Here is a 21,893-nt window from a genome sequence, read left to right as displayed (position 1 = left end):
CCAAGCTAAAGAAATAGGAAAGTGTGGTGAAAGACTGTCAATTTCTCAGGAATTATTTTTCTTAAGTTTGGGCACATTACCCACATGTATATAACCAGAAGTAATTCAGGAAGTCTTTTTGCTGAAGACCATTTTGTTCCATTTCCTAATAGTATTTAATTAAGAGAGATTGGAGTCTTCCCTAAACCATATTGATCCTTATTCTTAAACTCTGTTTCTCAGACATGAGATACAAAATGTAAACACCATCTGTTATTTCTTTGGTAAAAATGAATGTGGATGAATTTGATGTGCATACCCATGTACATAGATGCCTACATTATGATTTCCTTTGTTTTATTTTATCAAGTCGGTGGAATGAATCATCTCCGAGAGAATGGCATAGTGCACCGTGATATTAAGCCAGGGAATATCATGCGTGTTATAGGGGAAGATGGACAGTCTGTGTACAAACTCACAGATTTTGGTGCAGCTAGAGAATTAGAAGATGATGAGCAGTTTGTTTCTCTGTATGGCACAGAAGAATATTTGGTAAGTCCTGTATCACTTATTTAAAGTGGAATATGTTGTAAATATAGGTGACTGGTCAACTATAAAATGTCACTAACTTTTACGACAAAAATTAAGCTTTTATTCTCGTGTATGGTGTGTAATGAGGGAATTAGATATTGCCATCTAGCGATGCTGTTAATTTTTCTTTTATAACACTCAAGTTCTTTAATTTTTCTAATGTTGTGGATCTATATTAAGAGAAAAAGCTATATATATGTTTTAGAAGCATGTAGCTAGTAAATGCTCCCCTTTTTGGATCACAGCAGTTAATATTATTACAAGTTTGTTATAATGATATCCCTATAGAGCAAATTTTGTTATAATTCTGAAGCAGAAGATTCTATTCAGGGAGGTTGGTTATTGAAAGACAGAAAGGAACATTATAAGAAACAAAAAATGAAATGCTTTTGAAAAGATCTAACTTGAATGGTAGAAAGCTAGAAAAGTCTGTGTTTCAAACTATGTAAGGTGTGTTTGTATAAAGTTAGTAAGCATTTGAAACACTTAAGAAGGGGTGCCTGGGTGGCTCCGTGGGTTAAGTCTCTGCCTTTAGCTTGGGTCATGATCTCAGGGTCCGGGGATCGAGCCCTGCATCAGGCTCTCTGCTCGGCAAGGGGCCTGCTTCCCCACCCCAACCCTGCCTGGCTCTCTGCCTACTTGTGATCTCTCTCTGTGTCAAATAAATAAATAAAATCTTAAAAACAAAAAAAACAAAAACAAAAACAAAAAAAACAACTGAAGAAAATATACTTAAAAGTAAGTATATTTAATTTTTCAAGGAACCACCATACTGTTTTCCACAGTGGCTGTGCCAGTTTACATTCCCACCAACAGTGCCTGAAGATCCCCTTTTCTTTACATCCTTGCCAGCACTTGTCATTTCTTGTCTTTTTATGCTGGCCATCCTGGCCTGTATGAGGTGGTATCTCATAGGTTTGATTTGCATTTCCCTGATGATGAGTGATGTTGTGCATCTTTCCCTGTGACCACTGGCCATCTGGATGTCTTCTTCAGAAAAATGTCTTTTCAGGTCTTCTGCCCATTTGTTAATTAGATGGTTTATGGTTTTTTGGTTATGAGTTGTATGAGTTCTTCTTTTTTTCTTTTTAATATTTTATTTATTTATTTATTTGTTTGCTTGTTTTAAAGATTCCACCTATTTATTTGACAGATAGAGACCACAAGTAGGCAGAGAGGCAGGTGAGGAGAGAGAGGAAGCAGGCTCTCTGCTTGGGCTCGATCCTGGAACCCCGGGATCATGACCCAAGCCGAAGGCAGAAGCCTAACCCACTGAGCCACCCAGGCACCCAAGATTTTATTTTTAAGTAATCTCTATACCCAACAAGCGGCTTGAACTAACACCCCAAGATCAAGAGTCGCAGACTCCATTGATGAAACCAGCTAGGTGCGCCTGTATGAGTTCTTTATACGTCTTGGATATTAACCCCTTCCCAGAGATAACATTTGCACATATCTTCACCCATTTAGTAGGTTGCCTTTTTTGCCTTTTTTGTTTCATTGATGGTTTCCTTTGCTGTGCAAAAGCTTTTCATTTTGGTATAGTCCCAGGAGTTTATTTTTGCTTTCATTTTCTTTGCCTGTGGTAACTACACATACAGTGCTGAGCTTTGTGTAATGTATAGAATTTTGTTTGTTTGTTTGTTGGTTGGTTTTTAAAAAGACTTTTTTAATTTAGAATTTTTTTTATATTTATTTATTTGATAGAGATCACAAGTGGACAGAGAGAGAGGGAAGCAGCAGGCTCCTGCTGAGCAGAGAGCCTGGTGTGGGGCTCGATTCCAGGACCCTGAGACCATGACCTGAGCTGAAGGCAGAGGCTTTAACCCACTGAGCAACCCACACACCCCTAAAATTATTGTTTTATTTTATTTATTTATTTATTTACTTATTTATTTATTTTAAGATTTTATTTATTTATTTGATCACAAGACAGAGATCACAAGTAGGCAGAGAGAGAGGAGGAAGCAGGCTCCTTGCTGAGCAGAGAGCCCATGCGGGACTCAATCCCAGGACCCTGGGATCACGACCTGAGCTGAAGGCAGAGGCCTCAACCCACTGAGCCACCCAGGCGCCCCTAGAATTATTTTTTTAAAGTAGGCTTCCCACCCAGTGTGGGGCTCAAACTCACAGCCCTGAGATCAAGAGTTGCATGCTCTATCCACTGAGCCACCCAAGCGCCCCTGTAATTATTAATCACTGTGTTACATACCTGAAACCAATGTAACTTGTATGTCAACCATATTTCATTAACAAAAATTTAAAATAAGTAGTAAGTACATTTAACATGTAATCGGGAAGTTTATAATAAAAACTATCACTAATTGCTTCTGGCTCAGGACTTTATCTTTAAAGTCTTAAGGGCACTGCAGTGGCTCAGTTGGTAGAGCATCTGACTCTTGATCTCGTGGTCATGAATTTGAGTCCCAAGTTGGATATAGAGATTACTTAAAAAAGAAAGAAAGAAAGAAAGTCTCGGATTCTGACTTCTTTCCAGTTGGATTCTGCTGTTGTAAACTTATACCATGAAGAATAAAGTATAGCTGCCCCATAGCTTTATTCAGATTATTCTAAGTCTAGTGTGAATGAAGGTGTCTTAAATTGTTCTGTTAAATAAATAAATAAATATTGTTCTGTTAACAGTATATAACCCCAAATTAGTCTGTACTTATATTTTGATAATCTTTTGTAAGAATACCCCAAAATGGATTATATTCATCCAACAAATATGTATGGGGTGCCTACTGTGTGCCAGGCACTACTGGAGGCCCTGGAGCTTCCATGGTGAACAAGATGCATGAGATTCCTGGGTTGGAGTTGGAGTTATAAGCAGAAGCTAGCCAGAACATACAGCCTAGTGGTTTCAACTCCATATGATCGCTCCCTTTTTATAATAAATGTTTTGCAATGTTCCCTTCAGTATCTTGAAATGAAATGCTTAGATATAATCAACCTGTATGCCTAATTAAGAAAATGACCTAATATCTTAATAATATTATATGGGAAAATAAAATCATATTTAATATGTGGAAGTTTAGGAACAGCTTCACTAGCAGACATTAAAAAATCTGATGCTTGCACTTGTGTGCATTACCACTTCCAGTGCAAGTACAGTGATCACTTGCGTGTTCTGTTAATGAGTCACACATCACAAGTGGTGGTGTTGGCACTGGCATGATTTTCCAAAGCAGTGAGTAACTCTTCATGGTTTCTAACTAAACAAAGTAGGTTGACATAGAGCTGCATTCTTGTAGCTACAAAAATACTCTGTGTACAAATATATTTTATATTTATATATCAGATGGAATGATAAACTTCTCACCTATACAAGTTATCTGGCAGGATATTCAGAAGTCATGCTGTAGGGGCACCTGGCTGGCCCAGTCAGTATAGAGTGGGACTCTTGATCTCAGGGTTGTGAGTTTGAGCTCCACGTTGGACATAGAGATGACAAAAGTCATGCTGGATATCAGAAGCTTATTTTTAAGAACTTTCCCTGTTAAGCAGGATGTCTTTCATCTCTGATCTCTGCCTACTCAATAGCAGTAGCTCTTCCCATTTACCATGGAAAGCAAAACAGCCATTCCTTACCAGCCTTTATGAGGTTGACCACCCATTACCAACTATTACTCTTTCACTTAGCCTTCCAGGACCAGAGTTTAGCTTTTGCTTTTTAACAAACTTAAAATGGAAAGAACACACCATTAGCTTAACTGCAGTTCATGTTGAACTCCAGGGCTGAAATTTTGCTCTAATCTATTTTCTGTTCCATACTATGCCCAGCCCTGTTTTCAAATACAGTATACCAGAAGTTATTAAAAGAGTTCAGTAAGGGGCACCTGGGTGGCTTAGTGGGTTAAGGCCTCTGCCTTCGACTCAGGGCATGATCCCAGGGTCCTGGGATTGAGCCCTGCATCGGGCTCTCTACTCAGCAGGGAGCCTGCTTCCTCCTCTCTCTGCCTCCTTGTGATCTCTGTCTGTCCAATAAATAAGTAAAATCTTTAAAAAAAGAAAAGAGGGGGCACCTGGGTGGCTCAGTGGATTAAAGCCTCTGCCTTCGGCTCGGTTCATGATCCCAGGGTCCTGGGATTGAGCCCCACATTGGGCTCTCTGCTCAGCGGGGAACCTGCTTCTTCCTCTCTCTCTGCCTACTTGTGATCTCTGTCTGTCAAATAAATAAGTAAAATCTTTAAAAAAAGAAAAGAGTTAAATAAAAGCCTGAAGCTCAGCAATCTAGAAATATTTATATGTGTGTGTGTGTATTATTTTTCCTTAAGATTTTATTTATTTATTTGACAGATAGAGATTAGAAGCAGGCAGGCAGAAGGGGTGGGGAAGCAGGTTCCCTGCTGAGCTGAGAGGATCCTGGATCATGACCTGAGCTGAAGGCAGAGGCTTAACCCACTGAGCCACCCAGATGCCCCACAGAAATACTTATATTTAAATGAAAAAATTTCTCATTCTGGAATTCCCAGGCCAGATGTTTAATCTCCCACCACACTTTGTTTGTGAAAGTCCAAAGAAAACGTCAACATTCATTCTTCCATTTTTAATATGATGGATATTTTAATAATATAAACTGAGAGTTTTATAGTAGGTTTATTCTTATGTTCCTATTCCAAGTGTGGAAGGCCAGGCCCAGTAATACCATACCCTCCAGAAACACAAGTCTTACTTTCAGGAGAGAACCAGTGAACACAGATACATCTAACCACTCTGTATTAAGCCAGTATCATTCTGTCACTCTGCAGGGAATTATACCAGTTAGGTAGTGTATTATTGCACCTTTTGGGGAGATTCCCCCTTTGTCTTCTTTTAGAATCGCTGTATCTACTCCTCGTGTGCTAGAGGATTATCAGGCATATCCAGGTACTCTGTTCACAGCCCATTTATACGCTAAGTACCATCTATTAGGTCAAAGGTCTGGCTAGCATTTCTAAGGACAGTAGTTTATGTGCTAAACCATAAAACAGCAAAACTACTTGTACCCCATATGTCTGGTAGGCATAAGTTTGGACACTCAGTTCAAACCCCTCATGCTTATCACCTGTTTTGATTTTGCATTAAAATCTATTTCACAGGCACCTGGGTGGCTCTGTTGGTTAAGCAACTGCCTTCCACTCAGGTCTCTGTTGGTTAAGCAACTGCCTTCCACTCAGGTCATGATCAAGTCCCGCATCAGGCTCCCTGCTTGGCAGGAAGTCTGCTTCTCGCTCTGATCTTCCTCTCTCATGCTCTCTCTCTCTCTCTCATTCTGTCTCAAATAAATAAATAAAATCTTAAAAAAAATAAAGGGTATTTCCCGAAAGAGTATCCCCTATCCCCATCTCCCACCCCTCCCATACACCACACACAAAATCCAGGGATTGTGACCCTTTGGGAGTCAGATTCATAGATTGTGTTATTTAGAAACACCCTCCTAGTAGTGCCATTTGCATTGGTTCCCAGGCCCTTGGGCCACAGCCACATATCACAGTGTCATAAGGCATTTGTTCTGATTTGGATGATCATATCTTTGGTCAACTCTGCTCTACTTTGGTCCATAATAATACACTCTTGTAGCTTTATCTTTCCAGAATCTTAAAGTTCTAATGCGTCACTTCTGTGAAGGCAAGTGTCAAGAGGCAAAGCATGTATGACTCCTGGTTATACTCTGCAGGGCTTAATGTCCACCAGAATCTCTGTCTGGATCTGTAAGCTCCTAAGCCATGTCTTCTAAGATTTGTCTCTACTCCAGAACTCTCATATAGTGTCTCCTGGGCTTAAAGTCATGTGTTCAACATCAGACCAGCTACTTGTCTGGGTTGCTCCATCCCAGTCAACCCAGACAGGCTAGTCTGTGAAATCATTGTAGAAAATTTTATTTTTATCTCAGAGTCCATCTGACTTGCTCTGATGGACTGCATGTCAGGGACGAGGAAAAAGAATCAAGGCTGCCTGAAAGGTTTGGGGTATAAGCAACTGGGTAGATGGTGGTACTGGTTACTTAAGAAGGTAAAGATTAGAAGGAAACCAGTTTGAGAGTGAGACCAAGAGTCTATTTTAGATATGTGAAGTTTGAGCTACTTTTTAGATATTAGAGAAAACAGTAGAATATATGAATCTGGAGCTCAGGGTGGGAGATAGTTTTGGGAGTTAAAGTATTAGATAAGGGGCACCCGGGTGACTCAGTCGGTTAAGCATCTGCCTTCTGCTCAGGTCATGAGCCCGGGGTCCTGGGATTAAGCCCCCATATTGGGCTCCATGCTCAGCAGGAGCCTGCTTCTCCTTGTGACTGCCACTCTACTCTGCCTACTTGTGCTGTCTCTCTCTCTCTCTCTGAAATAAATAAATAAAATCTTAGAGTATATAAATAATATTAAATGCCATAGGCCTAAATAGGAGATGAGGAAATAAGACAGTTATAAATGTAAACAGCTATTTTGAGAAGTTTTACTATGATGGGAAGCAGAGAATTGGGTCATATGTAGAAAGGGTGGTGGGGTCAGTTTAGGGCTTTTTAAAAAAAGGGGGGGGGATTCTAGGGGCGCCTGGGTGGCTCTTGATTTCAGCTAAGGTCATGATCTCAGGATCGCAAGATCAAGTCATGCATCAGGCTCTGCGCTGGGTGTGGAGCCTGCTTACGATTCTCTCCCCTACTCCTTCTACCGCCACCCCCTTCCAAAAAGAGAAGGAAAATGGGAGATCTTAAAGCATGTATGTAAGCTGAAAAGAATGATCCAGTAGGGGGAAATTGATACTTATAATAAAAGGGTTAATTGCAGGAGCTGATTTCTGGAATTGGTGAGTCTCAATAGGGTAGGTTCCACAGCACAGATGGAAAAGTTAGCCCTTGACAGGAGCAGTTCCATCATAACTGAAAAGTAGGCCTGGAGTCTGGACACAGATTCAGATAGGTTGGTATTTGATAAAAGGCATAGGGAGAATTGATCTCTGATTGCTTCCATTTCCTCGCTGAAGTATGAAGTGAGGTTTCAAAATTGAGAGTCAAAGAAGGATAGTTTGGAGGCTTGAGGAGGGAAAAGAAAACATGAAATTGTCTTTTTTAGATTGGGAAAGTGAAATTATAAGGAAAATATGGTGGAATTTGTAGGTGTTATTGATTACCCATTTGTGTGTAATGTATTACTATAGAACACAAGTTCGTTTCTTCATCCTCTTTTTAAAGCATCCTGATATGTATGAGAGAGCAGTACTGAGAAAAGATCATCAGAAGAAGTATGGAGCAACAGTTGATCTTTGGAGCATTGGGGTAACATTTTACCATGCAGCTACTGGATCCCTGCCATTTAGACCATTTGAAGGGCCACGTAGGAATAAGGAAGTGATGTAAGTGGTTTCTCTAAAATTCAAAACAATTTTAAAAATGTATTTCTGTCTTTGTGTCATCATACTTTGGGGTGTATACTAATCAATATTGATTTTAGCCATCATTTCTGATGTATTAATCTATTTTGTTTTGAATAAGAATACAGCTTTATAAAATATATAGGCATAATTTTTCATATTGTGTTTAAGTATCTTATATACAAAGTGTAAATGGCATCAGCCTTTGGTCCATTATTAAAAATACCCTGCTTTCTGGAGTCTATTTCAGCACACCGTTTATTTCTCTTTGTGTACTACTTCTATAGAAGTACTATACTACTTTTTCATTTATATAACTGAAAAAAAAATAGTATTTCTGTTAAAACCATTAGATCTAAAACCAGATCTAAAAGAAATAAAATTTTAAAAACGGCGCACCTGGGTGGCACAGTCATTAAGCGTCTGCCTTTGGCTCAGGTCATGATCCCAGGGTCCTGGGATCGAGCCTTGCATCAGGCTCCCTGCTCGGTGCGTTGCCTGCTTCTCCCTCTCCCACTCACCCTGCTTGTGTTCCCTCTCTAGCTCTCTCTGTCAACTAAATAAATAAAATCTTTTAAAAAATGAAATTTAAAAAGAAAATTTTTAAAAAGAAAGAAAAAAACTTTTACCCTGAACTATCTGATTTTTTTTTTTACCATTTCAGAAATAACATTTAATATACATATATAACATTTAATAAGTTTTTTTCTAGTGTGGTTTCGGTCATAGACAATGTATTTTACTAGTACATTATACCTTTATGTACTGCCATAATTAATGGGAAATAGTTACTGTGTATAAAATCACTGTTGTAAACCAAATAAGGGAGAAAAGGAGAGGTGCCTGGGTAGTGTCGGCTTTCTACTCAGAGGATTAAGTGTCTGCCTTTGGCTCAGGTTATGATCCTGGGATCGAGCCCCACATCGGGCTCCTTGCTCAGCGGGGAGCCTGCTTCTCCCTCTTCCTCTGCTCCTTTACCCCAACCTCCACCCTCTGTGCTCTCTCTGCTTTCTCTCTTAAGCTCCCTCTCTCAAATAAAATTTTAAAAAGTAAAAAGAAGGAAAGAGATGGAATTCTAGATATGAATTTTTTTTTAAAGATCTTATTTATTTGACAGAGGGAGAGAGAGAAGCAAGCAGGGTGAGCAGCAAGCAAAGGGAGAGGGAGAAGCAGGCTCCCAATCCCAGGACCCCAAGATCATGACCCGAGCTGAAGGCAGATGTTTAACTGACTGAGCCACCCAGGCACGCTTAGATGTAAAATTTTTTATAAACATCTGTACACCAATCATATATCTTTTTATCATAAAAGAAATTAGTGAATGAGCCTGTGTTGTGAGAAGTAGCTAATCTGTGTACACATAAAACTATAAGGTTATAAATGTTGTTTAGAGCATGTTCTGGGATAGTAACTCACTGACATCCCAGTGTGTCCAATCATTCTTTAGATCTTAACGTTTCTCAGACCTTTGTATTTACCCCTGCATTTTGTAAGCAAACATGACTTCAGTAATCACAACTATAAAAATATGATCTTTCATCTAATTTTACTTTAGGAAATCAAGAGAGAAGGATATTTTTCTGTTTGTTGATTTGAGGAGGTAAAACCAGCTGATGCAATGACTTTTGCTAAAAGCTGGCTATCTAAATGTTTTCAGCAAGAACAGTCTGCATATTCATGGGAGGAAGACATCCATTACTGTACTGATGATTTTGGTATAACATTATTTTGAGCCTGCTTTGTAGCAGTCCCCATTTTATAAAATCTCTTCATTAATGAAGGCTGAGAGTCAATTTGTGTTTTTCTCATTAAACGTAAATCGTACCTAACAGTTCAATCATGTTTTTGTCACACCTACACTTTAAAGCTTTTGCACATTTCTTGCTGCCCTAAAAATGGTTTAAATAAAAACATGATGCTCCCTAAGGAAGGAAACATGTGACTCATCAGCAGCTAGGAATACCTGATAATTTTGTCATCATGTGCACAGATATACCATTAGAAGAATTTCTTTCTTTTTTTTTTTTTAAGATTTTATTTATTTATTTGACAGACAGATCACAAGTAGGCAGAGAGGCAGGCAGAGAGAGAGAGAGGAGGAAGCAGGCTCCCCGCGGAGCAGAGAGCCCGACGTGGGGCTCAATCCCAGGACCCTGGTATCGTGACTCGAGCTGAAGGCAGAGGTTTCAACCCACTGAGCCATCCAGGCACCCCAGAAGAATTTATTTCTTTATATGCACAGATTTTCATGAACACTGATAATGTTCTGAGGTGCTTGAAATAGTAATAAAGACTGTTTTACTATTGAAGGATGCTTTTGTTTCACATTATAGCAGTGTCATTCCCTCAGCCTATCATTTACATTTTATTAGTGTATTTACTTAGGCGTCTTAGCAAAATTAGTAAAGCTTTTCCAAATATTTTAAGGGTTCTGCCATCATTCTCTTCACTTCTTTTTTGCATTAATCTCACATATCTGTACTTATTCTTCCACAGTCAGATCCTTCTCATATGAATGCAACTTACTTTTCACATTAAATTCCTTCTGTGAAAACTATGTTAAGGCAAAACTCCTGCTGCCTCTCCTGTAGAAGCAGCAAGTGGTCCAAATCAGCGGTACCTGGTGTCTTGTGCTTTTTTAGAGAATATATTGATACGCTCAGAGCACATGAAACAAACGAATAAAAAATTGTGCTAGAAAGGTGCCTGGATGGCTCAGTCAGTTGAGTGTCTGCCTTTGGCACACGTCATGATCTCAGGGTCCTGGGATAAAGCCCCACTTCGAGGCTCCCCTGCTCAGCATGCAGTCTGCTTCTCCCTCTGACCCTCCCCCATCTCATGCTCTCTCTCTCTCTCTCTCTGTCAAATAAAAAAGTATTTTTTAAAAAATATGCTAGAAATAATGTCTATAAACTTATGTAAGACTGCTGTATTATGTCTTGCATTTTCATCTGGAGGAAAGTATTTTTGAAAGCATGGAACCCTTCTTTCTCTCCCACTCTCAGGTTTTGTTTAGAAAAGTGCTGAAACCTGCCAGGCTGCTCTCATTGACTTCCCCCATCTTTATGGTATTCTTTTGCTTCCCCCTCCAGCGATTTCTCTAGGCCATCTTTATTTTTATCACCTACCTCAAGGATCCAGTTAAATTTGGCCTTTAATTTTGGCACACACGCCTATTCTTGTATGTGTTAATATTTTTTCAATTTGCAAAGAATGTTTGTGATACTGTGCTGTGTATAGTATTGTCTTCTTTTAAAAGGAAAAAATTCTACTGTTCATTCTGCGGTAATTTCATAGTCCAGTTGACTGCCTTTGGATAATATGGGTAAAAGGGATTTTTATGGCCTAGAAACATTCTGTAACATAACTTTTTTGTGTTTGCTCGATTTTTTCAGATGGAAAAATTAATATTTTTGTTGTGAACATCAAGATCTGTTATATGGCACTCTGAGATCCCAATGAAAATTAATTATGGCATATATAAAATAATCGTACAACCACTATTCTACTTCAGTCAGTCAGATTCAAAGTATTTTGATTGTTTTATGGATCCTGTGAACATCAATCACAAAGTTTCGTCTAGTAGATAATTGTAGGTGCAACTGAGGAAATATTTTTGCAAAGCTCATTGATATACTATGAAATAATAAACTACTTATTTTATTCTGCATTTATTCCTCCCAAGGTATAAAATAATTACCGGAAAGCCTTCTGGTGCAATATCTGGCGTACAGAAAGCAGAAAATGGACCAATCGACTGGAGTGGAGACATGCCTATTTCTTGTAGTCTTTCTCGGTCAGTATGGTGTATCCAGTTCTCTTTTGCACTTTGATGTTTGAGATCTTTGTTGACTAAAATTGCAAATACTCAGTGTGGTTTGGTTTGGGTTTTTTTTAAGATGTTACTATGTTTTAGGCATACTTTGAAGTGTGGTGTTTGTCTTTGTGGCAATGTAAAGATTTATAGATGTATATAAATAGTTTTATCAGATCTCTGTTAGGATACAGGGCAAACATTTTTGATATTGCTAATCACTAGTCTTAGAATTCTGTCCAATGTAGAAATTTCTCTTAGGACCTTGGTATATTTTGTACTGACCATCCATATGGACAGACCACAAATAGTGGTGCAGATGGTAATAACTAGAGTTCTAAAAAACAGTCATGAAGTTTAGGGATGGCTCAGTCAGTTGGGCGGCTCCCTTCAGCTTGGGTCATAATCCCAGGGTCCTGGGATCAAGTTCCGCATTGGGCTCCCTTCTCTGTGGAGAGCCTGTTTCTCCCTCTCCCACTGCCTGCTGCTCCGCCTACTTGTGCTCTCTGTCAAATAAATAAACAAAATCTTAAAAAAAAAAAGTTTAGTATTCTCATTTTTAAAAGTATTTATATTATTGAAAAGGTGAGAATTAATACTTTTCTACTACTGTTTTCACAGTTTCGAATGTTCAGGTGGTTCTTAATTTAACTTAGCAAGCAGAACTCAAAAAAATTTTATTATCAGACATGAATTGTTACCACAAAGAAAAATTTAAGGAAAAGAAATTTAGAGAGTAGATTATTTTAGGTTTTATTCTGGAAATAAACCCAAGACACTCATCAATATTAGAATTTCTGATTACTGAATTGACTTCCATTTTTCCTGAGTCTGGCAGTTGTATAATCTACAAGTAACATAGGTTATGATTTACTGGCTTAACATCCATTGTAATTTGTGGATGCTTTTTATATGATTTTCTACAAATAAATAAATAAATTTAAATATTTAATATTTTAAATATTAGATATTACTCACTTAAACCATATACATCCAAAAAACCATATATATCATAAGCTAATAAAATATCATCTATTACTGTTTTATATTTTTGATGTCTGTGATACTCATTTAAACTAAGAGTTCTGCTAAAATCTTTTTGAGGGGCTTAAAAAAATTTTTATTGAGTATAGTTTACGCACAGTGTTATATTTGTGTCAGGTGTACCACATGGTATAAAATCAGTTTTTGAGAACCACTATTCTGACAATTTCATTTTTGTGTGTTTAAAAAAGTTCTCCAAAATGAAATTGGGTCATGAAGCCAGAATTATCCAGAGAAATTCATGGGGAGCAGAACTTGAACGTTTTAATAGTGGTTTATGTTAAATTTTGTTTTAGAAAATACTCATTTTTGGAATTTCAGGCAAAATTGATAAAATGTCAAAGGGTCAGGAAGTGAGCATTGGCTAATCATTATATTTCTGAAATTCAGAATGAGTAATTTGACAATCTGAACTACAGATTGTATATTTCAGGATGCAGGTGTTACCTATCAGTGTTTAGCATACCGAGTTACAAATTCTTTTATAAAAATTGATTAGATACCAGAAAGTATGTTATATAATCTTTTTTTGAAATAGTAAGTACTTTAAGTACTACAAATCAGCAATGAAAACAACTATGAAAAATAGAACAACTGTTAAAAAAAAGTAACAGTCACTATATATATTAGCCAAGACTGGGTAGCAATTGAGAAAGACCTAATTCAGCTGGTTTAAGTGAAAAAGGATGTAGATTGACTTTGTAATTGAAAGTTCATATGTGTATATGACTCAAAGCCCAGCTGAATCCTTGGACTCAGACTGTGACGTCAAGACTTAGTCTATTCAAATCATTCACATCTCCTTTTCTCTGATTCGTCTTTACTCTAGGTCAGGCTCTTTGCTGGCAGCCACAAGGTAGCTGCTGCCATTCTCAGACTCACATTCTCTCTCTCTCTTTTTTTTTTTTTTTTTTTTTTTAAGATTTTATGTATTTATTTGACAGAGAGAAATCACAAGTAGATGGAGAGGTAGGCAGAGAGAGAGAGAGAGAGGGAAGCAGGCTTCCTGCTGAGCAGAAAGCCCGATGTGGGACTCAATCCCAGGACCCTGAGATCATGACCTGAGCCGAAGGCAGCGGCTTAACCCCTCAGACTCACATTCTCAAAGCTTTGAAAGCACAGTAGGAAGAGAGACCGATAGCAAAGATTTCTGGTTCTCATGTAACTAATTTGCCTGCTATCACCTGTCCACCTCTAATTGTTATTAAGCCACCAAGGAATTATTCCAGTGTCTGTTACATAGTCAAGAATATATTTTAGGGGCACCTGGGTGGCTCAGTTAAGCGCCCGACTCTTGATTTCACATCAGGTCTTGATCTCAGGGTTGTGAGTTCACACCCCACGTTGGGCCCCATGCTAGGCATGGAGCCTGCATTTAAAAATAAATAAATATATATGTATGTATGTATATATATGTACAAATATATAAAAAACTATTTGAAATTCCATAATTGAGAGTCTTTTTGAGTGTATTGTATAATTCAGTGAAAGCATGAGAAAAAATAAGTCTTGACTGTTGATTAACAGACCTGTACCCCTGAAGCAAATAATACATTATATGTTAATTTTTTAAAAATCTTTACATTCTTTTTTATTTTTAAAAAATTTAAGCTTATTAGTCAAAGATTATCTCTAGTTAAAGTGACACTCATTGATCTCTAGATGAGAATATCAATTTTACTTCCTAAAGAAATATACTACCAAAAAAGTATACTACAGAAGTATATAAATTCAACATTAAAAATTATATATTAGCAATATTAAAAGAATATTGAAGACCTTGAAATTAAGCCATTATCTTATCCTCATCACTGCCTGGTTCTAATCCACTGATCTTGTCTTGATGGCCATGGATGTATATAACATTGGAGTGTTTGGAAAAGTGAGAAAACTTGGGAAGGAGCAAATAAAATAATCAGTAGAAGATAAGTTAACATTAAATATACCATAACCTCTGATTCATTGACAAGTAATTTTAAACCAAGGCTACCTGACTTTCTGAAAAGTTGGCAGATTTTTTAAAATTTTAGATCAGGGGCGCCTAGGTGGTTTAGTCAGTTAAGTGTCTGCCTTTCATTCACGTCATGATCCTTGAGTCCCAGAATCCCTGCTCATTGGGGAGCCTGCTTCTCCCTCTCCCTCTGCCCCTCACCCCAGTTATGCTGTCTCTCTCTCTCTCTCTCCTTCTCTCTCTCAAATAAATAAAATTCTTTAAAAAAATTTTAGATCAAGCTTAAGCAATAGAAGTTACTTTGATTTGTTGGTAAATATTAATATTTTTGTATCTAGAGAAAATGCAACATTCACTTTTCAAGTAACTTTTTCAATACTATTTTAGGGGTCTTCAGGTTCTACTTACCCCTGTTCTTGCAAACATCCTGGAGGCAGATCAGGAAAAATGTTGGGGTTTTGACCAGTTTTTTGCAGAAACTAGTGATATACTTCATCGAATGATAATTCATGTTTTTTCACTGCAACAAATGACAGCTCATAAGATTTATATTCATAGCTATAATACGTAAGTACCTCTTTATGTTTTCATCCTATATCATAATGTTGTGTTTTATAATTATCTTTCTAAATTAGTAGAGGAAATGGAAAAGATGTCTCAGCTTCTCCAAAGACACCCACTTCCCACTTAGGAAATTAAGTCTGCATGCTTAGTAAATTCTTATTCACTTATTTTTAGAGTGAAAGGATTAATTTTCTACTTTTATAAAATTTGTAGTCAACTTGGTTTCTTCTTAAACTGCAGGTTTTACAAGACTGTTATTGTTTCTATGCCTTCTCTCTTAATCACCTAAGCACAGATAACATCTACCAATGAATGGGCTGGGTTAAGAGAGCTGCCCTGTCAGGGTTGCCTGGCTGGCTCAGTCAGAGGAGCCTGTGACTCTTGATCTCCAGTTCCTGATTTCAAACCCCATGTTAGGCAAAGAACCTACTTTAAAAAAAAAAACAAAACAAACTTAAGAGTATTACTCACTTAAAAAATATTGTCACTTAAAAAATATTAAAGCATATATCTTAAATATAATCAGTGTGTTATTATTTATATATGTGGCATAAACCCCATATTAGGTGTTGGAGAAATAAGTATTTGTTTTACCTTAAAAAAACACACATTATGCCTATATTATTTTTTAAAATCTACCAATTTGATAGAACTGCATATAACTAAATACGCACACACTTACATGTAAAACTAGGGATATCTGAAATCATAGGTGGACTATATAAGAATCAATATCCTGGTTATAATATTACACTATAATATACGCAAGATGTTACCATTGGGGGAAACTGGGCAAAGGGTATACAATATCAATGGGTATTTTTTCCTTAGAACTGCATGAATCGGGGCACCTGGGTGGCTCAGTTGTTAAGCAGCTAACTTTGGCTCAGGTCATGATCCCAGGGTCTTAGGATCGAGCCCCACATCGGGCTCTCTGCTCAGTGGGAACCCTGCTTTTCCCTCTCCCACTCCCCCTGCTTGTGTTCTCTCTCTCACTGTGTTTCTGTCTCTCTCTGTGTGTCAGATAAAATCTTAAAAAAAACAAAACTGCTTGAATCTACAGTGATCTCAAATGTTTTTTGAAATGAAGGGGAGCGGGGTGCCTGGGTGGCTCAGTGGGTTAGGGCCTTTGCCTTTAGCTAGGTCATGATCCCAGGGTCTTGGGATTGAGCCCCGCATTGGGCTCTCTGCTCAGCGGGAAGCCTGTTTCCTCCTCTTTCTCTGGATGCTTCTCTGCGTGCTTGTGATCTCTGTCAAATAAATAAATAAGTCTTTTTTAAAAAATAAAAATAAATAAATAGATAAAATGAAGGGGAGGGACGCCTGGGTGGCTCAGTGGGTTGAAGCCTCTGCCTTCAGCTCTGGTCAGGATCCCCGGGTCCTGGGATCGAGCCCTACCTCAGCTCTCTGCTTAGCGGGCAGTCTGCTTCCCTTCCTCCCTCTCTGTCTGCCTCTCTGCCTACTTGTGATCTCTCTCTGTCAAATAAATAAAATATTTTATTTAAAAAATAAATAAATAAAATAAAATGAAGGGAAAAAAAAATTACACCCATTCTATGTACCTCAGTGTCTGTTTTGACGAGATTCAGATAGCAGTTTTGATGTCTCATAAAACTCAAAAAGAGACCTTTACTGGCAATTAATTTATCAAGGAGTAAAATCAATTAGATAAAATAATATTTTAGATTTTAATATGTAACATGTATAATAATAATATAAACATTAAATATAACATCAATATAATAAAATATTAATATAACAGGTAGGTGTGTATTATTCATCTTTGTTTTGGTATGTAGTAGCATGAATAAATGTGTATCATAGGGGCACCTAGATGGTTCAGTCAGTCAAGCAGCGGACTCTTGATTTTGGCTCAGGTCATGATGATCTCAGGGCCCTGGGATTGAGCGCAGAGTTCCCAAGTCCAGCTCTGAGCACAGAGCAGGGAGTCTGCTTGTCCCTTTCTCTCTGCTCCTCCCCTGACTTGTGCTCTCTCTCTCTCTCTCAAATAAATAAGTAATATATTTTTAAAAAGATTTAAAGATATATCATATGTGCTGGCCATTGTTTCATTTTCAGAATACATTTGAACATAAAAAAAGTCCACCCAAGCCTGAGACAAATCACAGCATTGCTGATGAAATGTTTCTTTGATTGCGTAGGTCTGTTCAGGGAGAATCTGCCTTTTTCCCCAAAATATCATTTTGAAAAAAATCTGGTTTTATTCATTCAATTAACATATTCTACAATCATATCTCAGAGACTGTTCTCAGCTGTTAAAGGGATTAAATCTTCCATGGTTCTGTGAGGTGGGTGATACTGCTCGTGTTTTATAAAAATGAGGAAACTTAGCACAAAGTAGTTAAGGAACTGAAGGTAATTCAGCAAGTAAGTAGAACTGGAATTTGAACCCATGTAGTCTGATCCAGAGTCCATGCTCCAAAGTGATCTGCCGTGTTCCCATTAGTAAACATTAAGAATCCTGTATCTTACACATATCCAACATGGTTATTCAGACATAAAAGTATTTTGGAATTGATAGCTGTCTAGACACGTTATGTGGAATTTTCAGTTTAATAGACATCATAGTACCCACATCAACAAAGCAGTGTTTCTATAGACTGCCCATGATCTGAAGTATCACGTAGAAATGAATGTTGTTATACTCAGCACAAAAAAAAAAAAAAAAAAAAAAAAGATTTTAAAACTTCTTACTCCACCCCAATTATGTTGTCCTTTTGAATTTTTCTCACACAGTGCTACTGTATTTCATGAACTGGTGTATAAACAAACCAAAATTATTTCTTCAAATCAAGAACTTATATATGAGGGACGACGTTTAGTCGTCGAACCTGGAAGACTGGTACAGCATTTCCCTAAAACGACGGAAGAAAATCCCATCTTTGTAGTAAGTCGGGAACCTCTGAATACCATAGGATTGATATATGAGAAAAGTAAGTGGAGATTTTCTTAGTGATACTTCTAGCCATTAAAAAAAATGATCTGTAGAAATAGTTGGCATCTTCATAAAGCTTGATGATGATAGTAATGTAGAATTTTCATAAATACTAATATTTTGTAAATTAGCTTGATGATGATAGTAATGTAGAATTTTCATAAATACTATTTTGTAAATTAGTTGAATGAGACTAGTAATAAAATTGAAGAGTCTTTGAGGACTACAGAATTTGACCTTCAATATTGTTTCAAAAAATGGTAAAATAGGGGCACCTGGGCAGCTCAGTGGGTTAGGTCTCTGCCTTTGGCTCAGGTCATGATCTCAGGGTCCTGGGATCGAGCCCCGCATCAGGCTCTCTGCTTAACAGGGAGTGTGCTTCCCTCTCTCTCTCTGTCAAATAAATAAATAAAATCTTTAAAAAAAAAAAAAAAATGTTAAGAGGGGCGTCTGGGTGGCTCAGTGGGCTAAAGCCTCTGCTTTTGGCTCAGGTCATGATCCCAGGGTCCTGGGATCAACTCCCACATCGGGCTCTCTACTCAGCAGGGAGCCTGCTTCCCTCCCTCTCTCTCTGGCTGCCTCTGTGCCTACTTGTGATCTCTGTTTGTCAAATAAATAAATAAATAAAATCTTTTAAAAAAAATGGTAAGGGGCACCTGGGTGGCTCAGTGGGTTAAAGCCTCTGCCTTCAGCTCAGGTCATGATCCCGGGGTCCTGGGTTCGAGCCCTGCATCGGGCTCTCTGCTCAGTGGGGAGCCTGCTTTCCCCCCGCCTCTCTCTACTTGCGTCTCTGCCTACTTGTGATCTTAAGAAAAAATAGTAAAATAGTTTGCCATGTATGTTATACTGTAGCTCTCTGCTTTTAATATTTTACTAACACTCAAAATAACCTTTTATATCATAAATATGAGCAAATGTTTATTGTGTCCAGTGTGACTAGGACATTTTGCCAGGCTTTGGAGTCTAAGAAAAATTAGATCTACATTTTGAGTTTGTTTTTTTTTTTTTTAAGATTTTATTTATTTGACAGAGAGAAATCACAAGTAGGCAGAGAGGCAGGCAGAGAGAGAGGAAGGGAAGCAGGCCCCCTGCTGAGCAGAGAGCCCGATGCGGGACTCTATCCCAGGACCCTGAGATCATGACCCGAGCCGAAGGCAGCAGCCTAACCCACTGCGCCACCCAGGTGCCCCTACATTTTGAGATTTTAAATTATTAATCTTACCGGTGGTGGGTGAGGGTTACCCAGATTTTTTTTTTTTTTTTGCCATTTATATTTTTTATTTTTTTATTTTTCACATTTTACTGATACTTTCAGAGAGATTCTGTTTTGTTGTGCTCTTGCCAGGAGAATGTATTACTATTTTCTTCATTCTCTTAAAATTTAGCAGACATTTATTTTATATTTCTCTAACCACTGTTAAGACCAAACACATTTTAGCATGTGTTTATCCACTAGATATATTTCTCTTTTTTGACTTGTGTGCTCATTTCCCTTGTTCATTCTTTTGGTTTACCCAGATTTTTATCTTTTTGTTGTTTTTAAAGATTTTAAAGCCCCCAGATTTTTACTTTTCTGTTTGGGTCTTTGAGATTTGATTTAGATCTAAAAAGAGAAGCATTGAGCTTATTGTGTAGAAAAACATTTAAGAAAAAACTGAACTCTTTAGAAATATTTCAGGTAATTTCTTCATTGTTAAGGATTGAGTGTTGTTTCAAGTGAGTTTTTGTTTTTTTTAACCTGGAAAAGAACTTTGAGGCTCCTTGGGTGGCTCAGTAGGTTGAGTGTTTACCTTCAGGTCATGATCCCAGGGTCCTGGGATCAAGCCCTGCTTCAGGCTCCCTGCTCAGCAGGGAGTCTCCTTCTCTCCTCCCCCTGCTCCTGTGTATGCATGCTCACTCTCTCTCTTTCTCTCAGTGTCTCTCTCCCCCTCTCAAATAAATAAATAGTTGTCCAAAAAAAAAAAAAGAGCTTTAAAGAGTTTTGCTACTAATGTTTAATTTAGGGGTTAATGTTTAATTTTGAAAATTGCTATATAAAGGATATAGTAACCTATTCAAAATGATTTCTGATTTTAATTATTTTACTTCATATTTCAGTTTCCCTCCCTAAAGTACATCCACGTTACGATTTAGATGGGGATGCTAGCATGGCTAAGGTTAGTATTTAATTAAATTACTATGAAAAAAAATTATTCTGTAAACATGTGAATTAAAATTATCAATAGTGGAAACAGTAAAATGTATTATCTTTACATATGTGTATGTGATCTAGGAAATTTTTCACTTAAATGATTTATTTATATATTTTATATATAAAAATATATAAGCTGGAAAGTTGTTATGTAGAAGTTTTCTTTTTTTTTATCCTGTACCACAGTTAGCACCAAATATTGTGTTTCTTCATTAGGCAATAACAGGAGTTGTGTGTTATGCCTGTAAAGTTGCCAGTACCTTGCTGCTTTATCAGGAATTAATGCGAAAGGGGATACGATGGTTAATGTAAGTAAGAAATTGAAATTTGAAAATAAGTGGTAACCACCCCATCATTGATACTTTACCTCTTCAGACTAGGTAGGGTTAAGTTCTTGGGGGTTTTATTGTTTCATTTTGTTTTGTTTTTAAAGACTTTGTTTTTAAGTAATCTCTGCGTGCAGTAGTGGGGCTTGAACTCAGTGACCCTGAGATCAAGAGTCACATGCTCTACCAGCAAAACCAGCTGGTTGTCCCTTGGGTTTTATGATGATACATTTGTTCCACATTTGGTTACAAAACATTTAACAACTGGGGCGCCTGGGTGGCTCAGTGGGTTAAGCCTCTGCCTTTGGTTCAGGTCATGGTCTCAGGGTCCTGGGACCGAGCCCCACGTCAGGCTCTCTGCTTGGTGGAGAGCCTGCTTCCCCCTCTCCCTCTGCCTGCCTCTCTGCCTACTTGTGATGTCTCTCTCTCTGTGTCAAATAAATAAATAAAATCTTTAAAAAAAAAAATTAGCAACTCTTTTTTCATTTGATACCTACAACAACCTTGTGAGACAGATAGGACAAATAGTATCTGAATTTTAAAACATACCACACTGTACAATGTAATGGTAAATGAAATTTTTTTCCAAGGACCTTGACTGGGGCTGTCATTTCACTGTCTTGGTAGGCTTTGTCATTTTTTGTTTTTATGTTTGTTTTGTTTTTTAAGATTTTATTTATTTAATTGAGAGAGAGAAAGAGCATGAGCAAGGGGAAGAGGGAGAGGGAGAAGCAGGCTCTCTGCTGAGCAGGGGAGCCCATCACAGGGCTTGACACCAGGACCCTAGGACCCCAGGACCATGACCTGAGCCAAAGGCAGACACTTAACTGACTGAGCTACCCAGCTGCCCTGGCTTTGGCATTATTATGATGCAGTACAATCTGTACTTGTTCTAGAGTTTATGTCCTCAGAATCTTTCTTTCTTTCTTGCCTTTTTCCCAAATGAAGTGTACATTCAACTTTATTTTTCTAATAGTGTTATTGAGCTGCAATTCACATACTGTTTAGTTCACCCATTTTTAAGTGTATAATTCAGTGGTTTTTAGTACATTCACAGAGTTGTGCAGCCATCACCACTCATTATAAATTATTTTTGTCACCCCAAAAAGAAATCCTATACCCATGAGCAG

At 37.7% G+C, this 21,893-nt stretch overlaps 1 protein-coding gene across 1 annotated transcript in view; it reads left to right on the top strand.

The window, feature by feature from the left end:
- The window catches only part of TBK1 (TANK binding kinase 1), a 48,882-nt gene that overhangs the window by 16,872 nt on the left and 10,117 nt on the right, over window positions 1-21,893 (top strand). The window contains exons 5-11 of the mRNA XM_082738299.1: window positions 350-531; window positions 7,739-7,899; window positions 11,603-11,713; window positions 15,114-15,293; window positions 18,048-18,244; window positions 20,344-20,402; window positions 20,654-20,745. Coding sequence (XP_082594425.1) covers window positions 350-531; window positions 7,739-7,899; window positions 11,603-11,713; window positions 15,114-15,293; window positions 18,048-18,244; window positions 20,344-20,402; window positions 20,654-20,745 — 982 coding nt within the window. The remainder of the gene's footprint in view (window positions 1-349; window positions 532-7,738; window positions 7,900-11,602; window positions 11,714-15,113; window positions 15,294-18,047; window positions 18,245-20,343; window positions 20,403-20,653; window positions 20,746-21,893) is intronic.

Source organism: Mustela nivalis (genome assembly GCF_964662115.1).
Source record: "Mustela nivalis genome assembly, chromosome: 7".
NCBI classification, from domain to species: domain Eukaryota; kingdom Metazoa; phylum Chordata; class Mammalia; order Carnivora; family Mustelidae; genus Mustela; species Mustela nivalis.
This window is presented reverse-complemented; position numbering and strand designations above follow the sequence as displayed.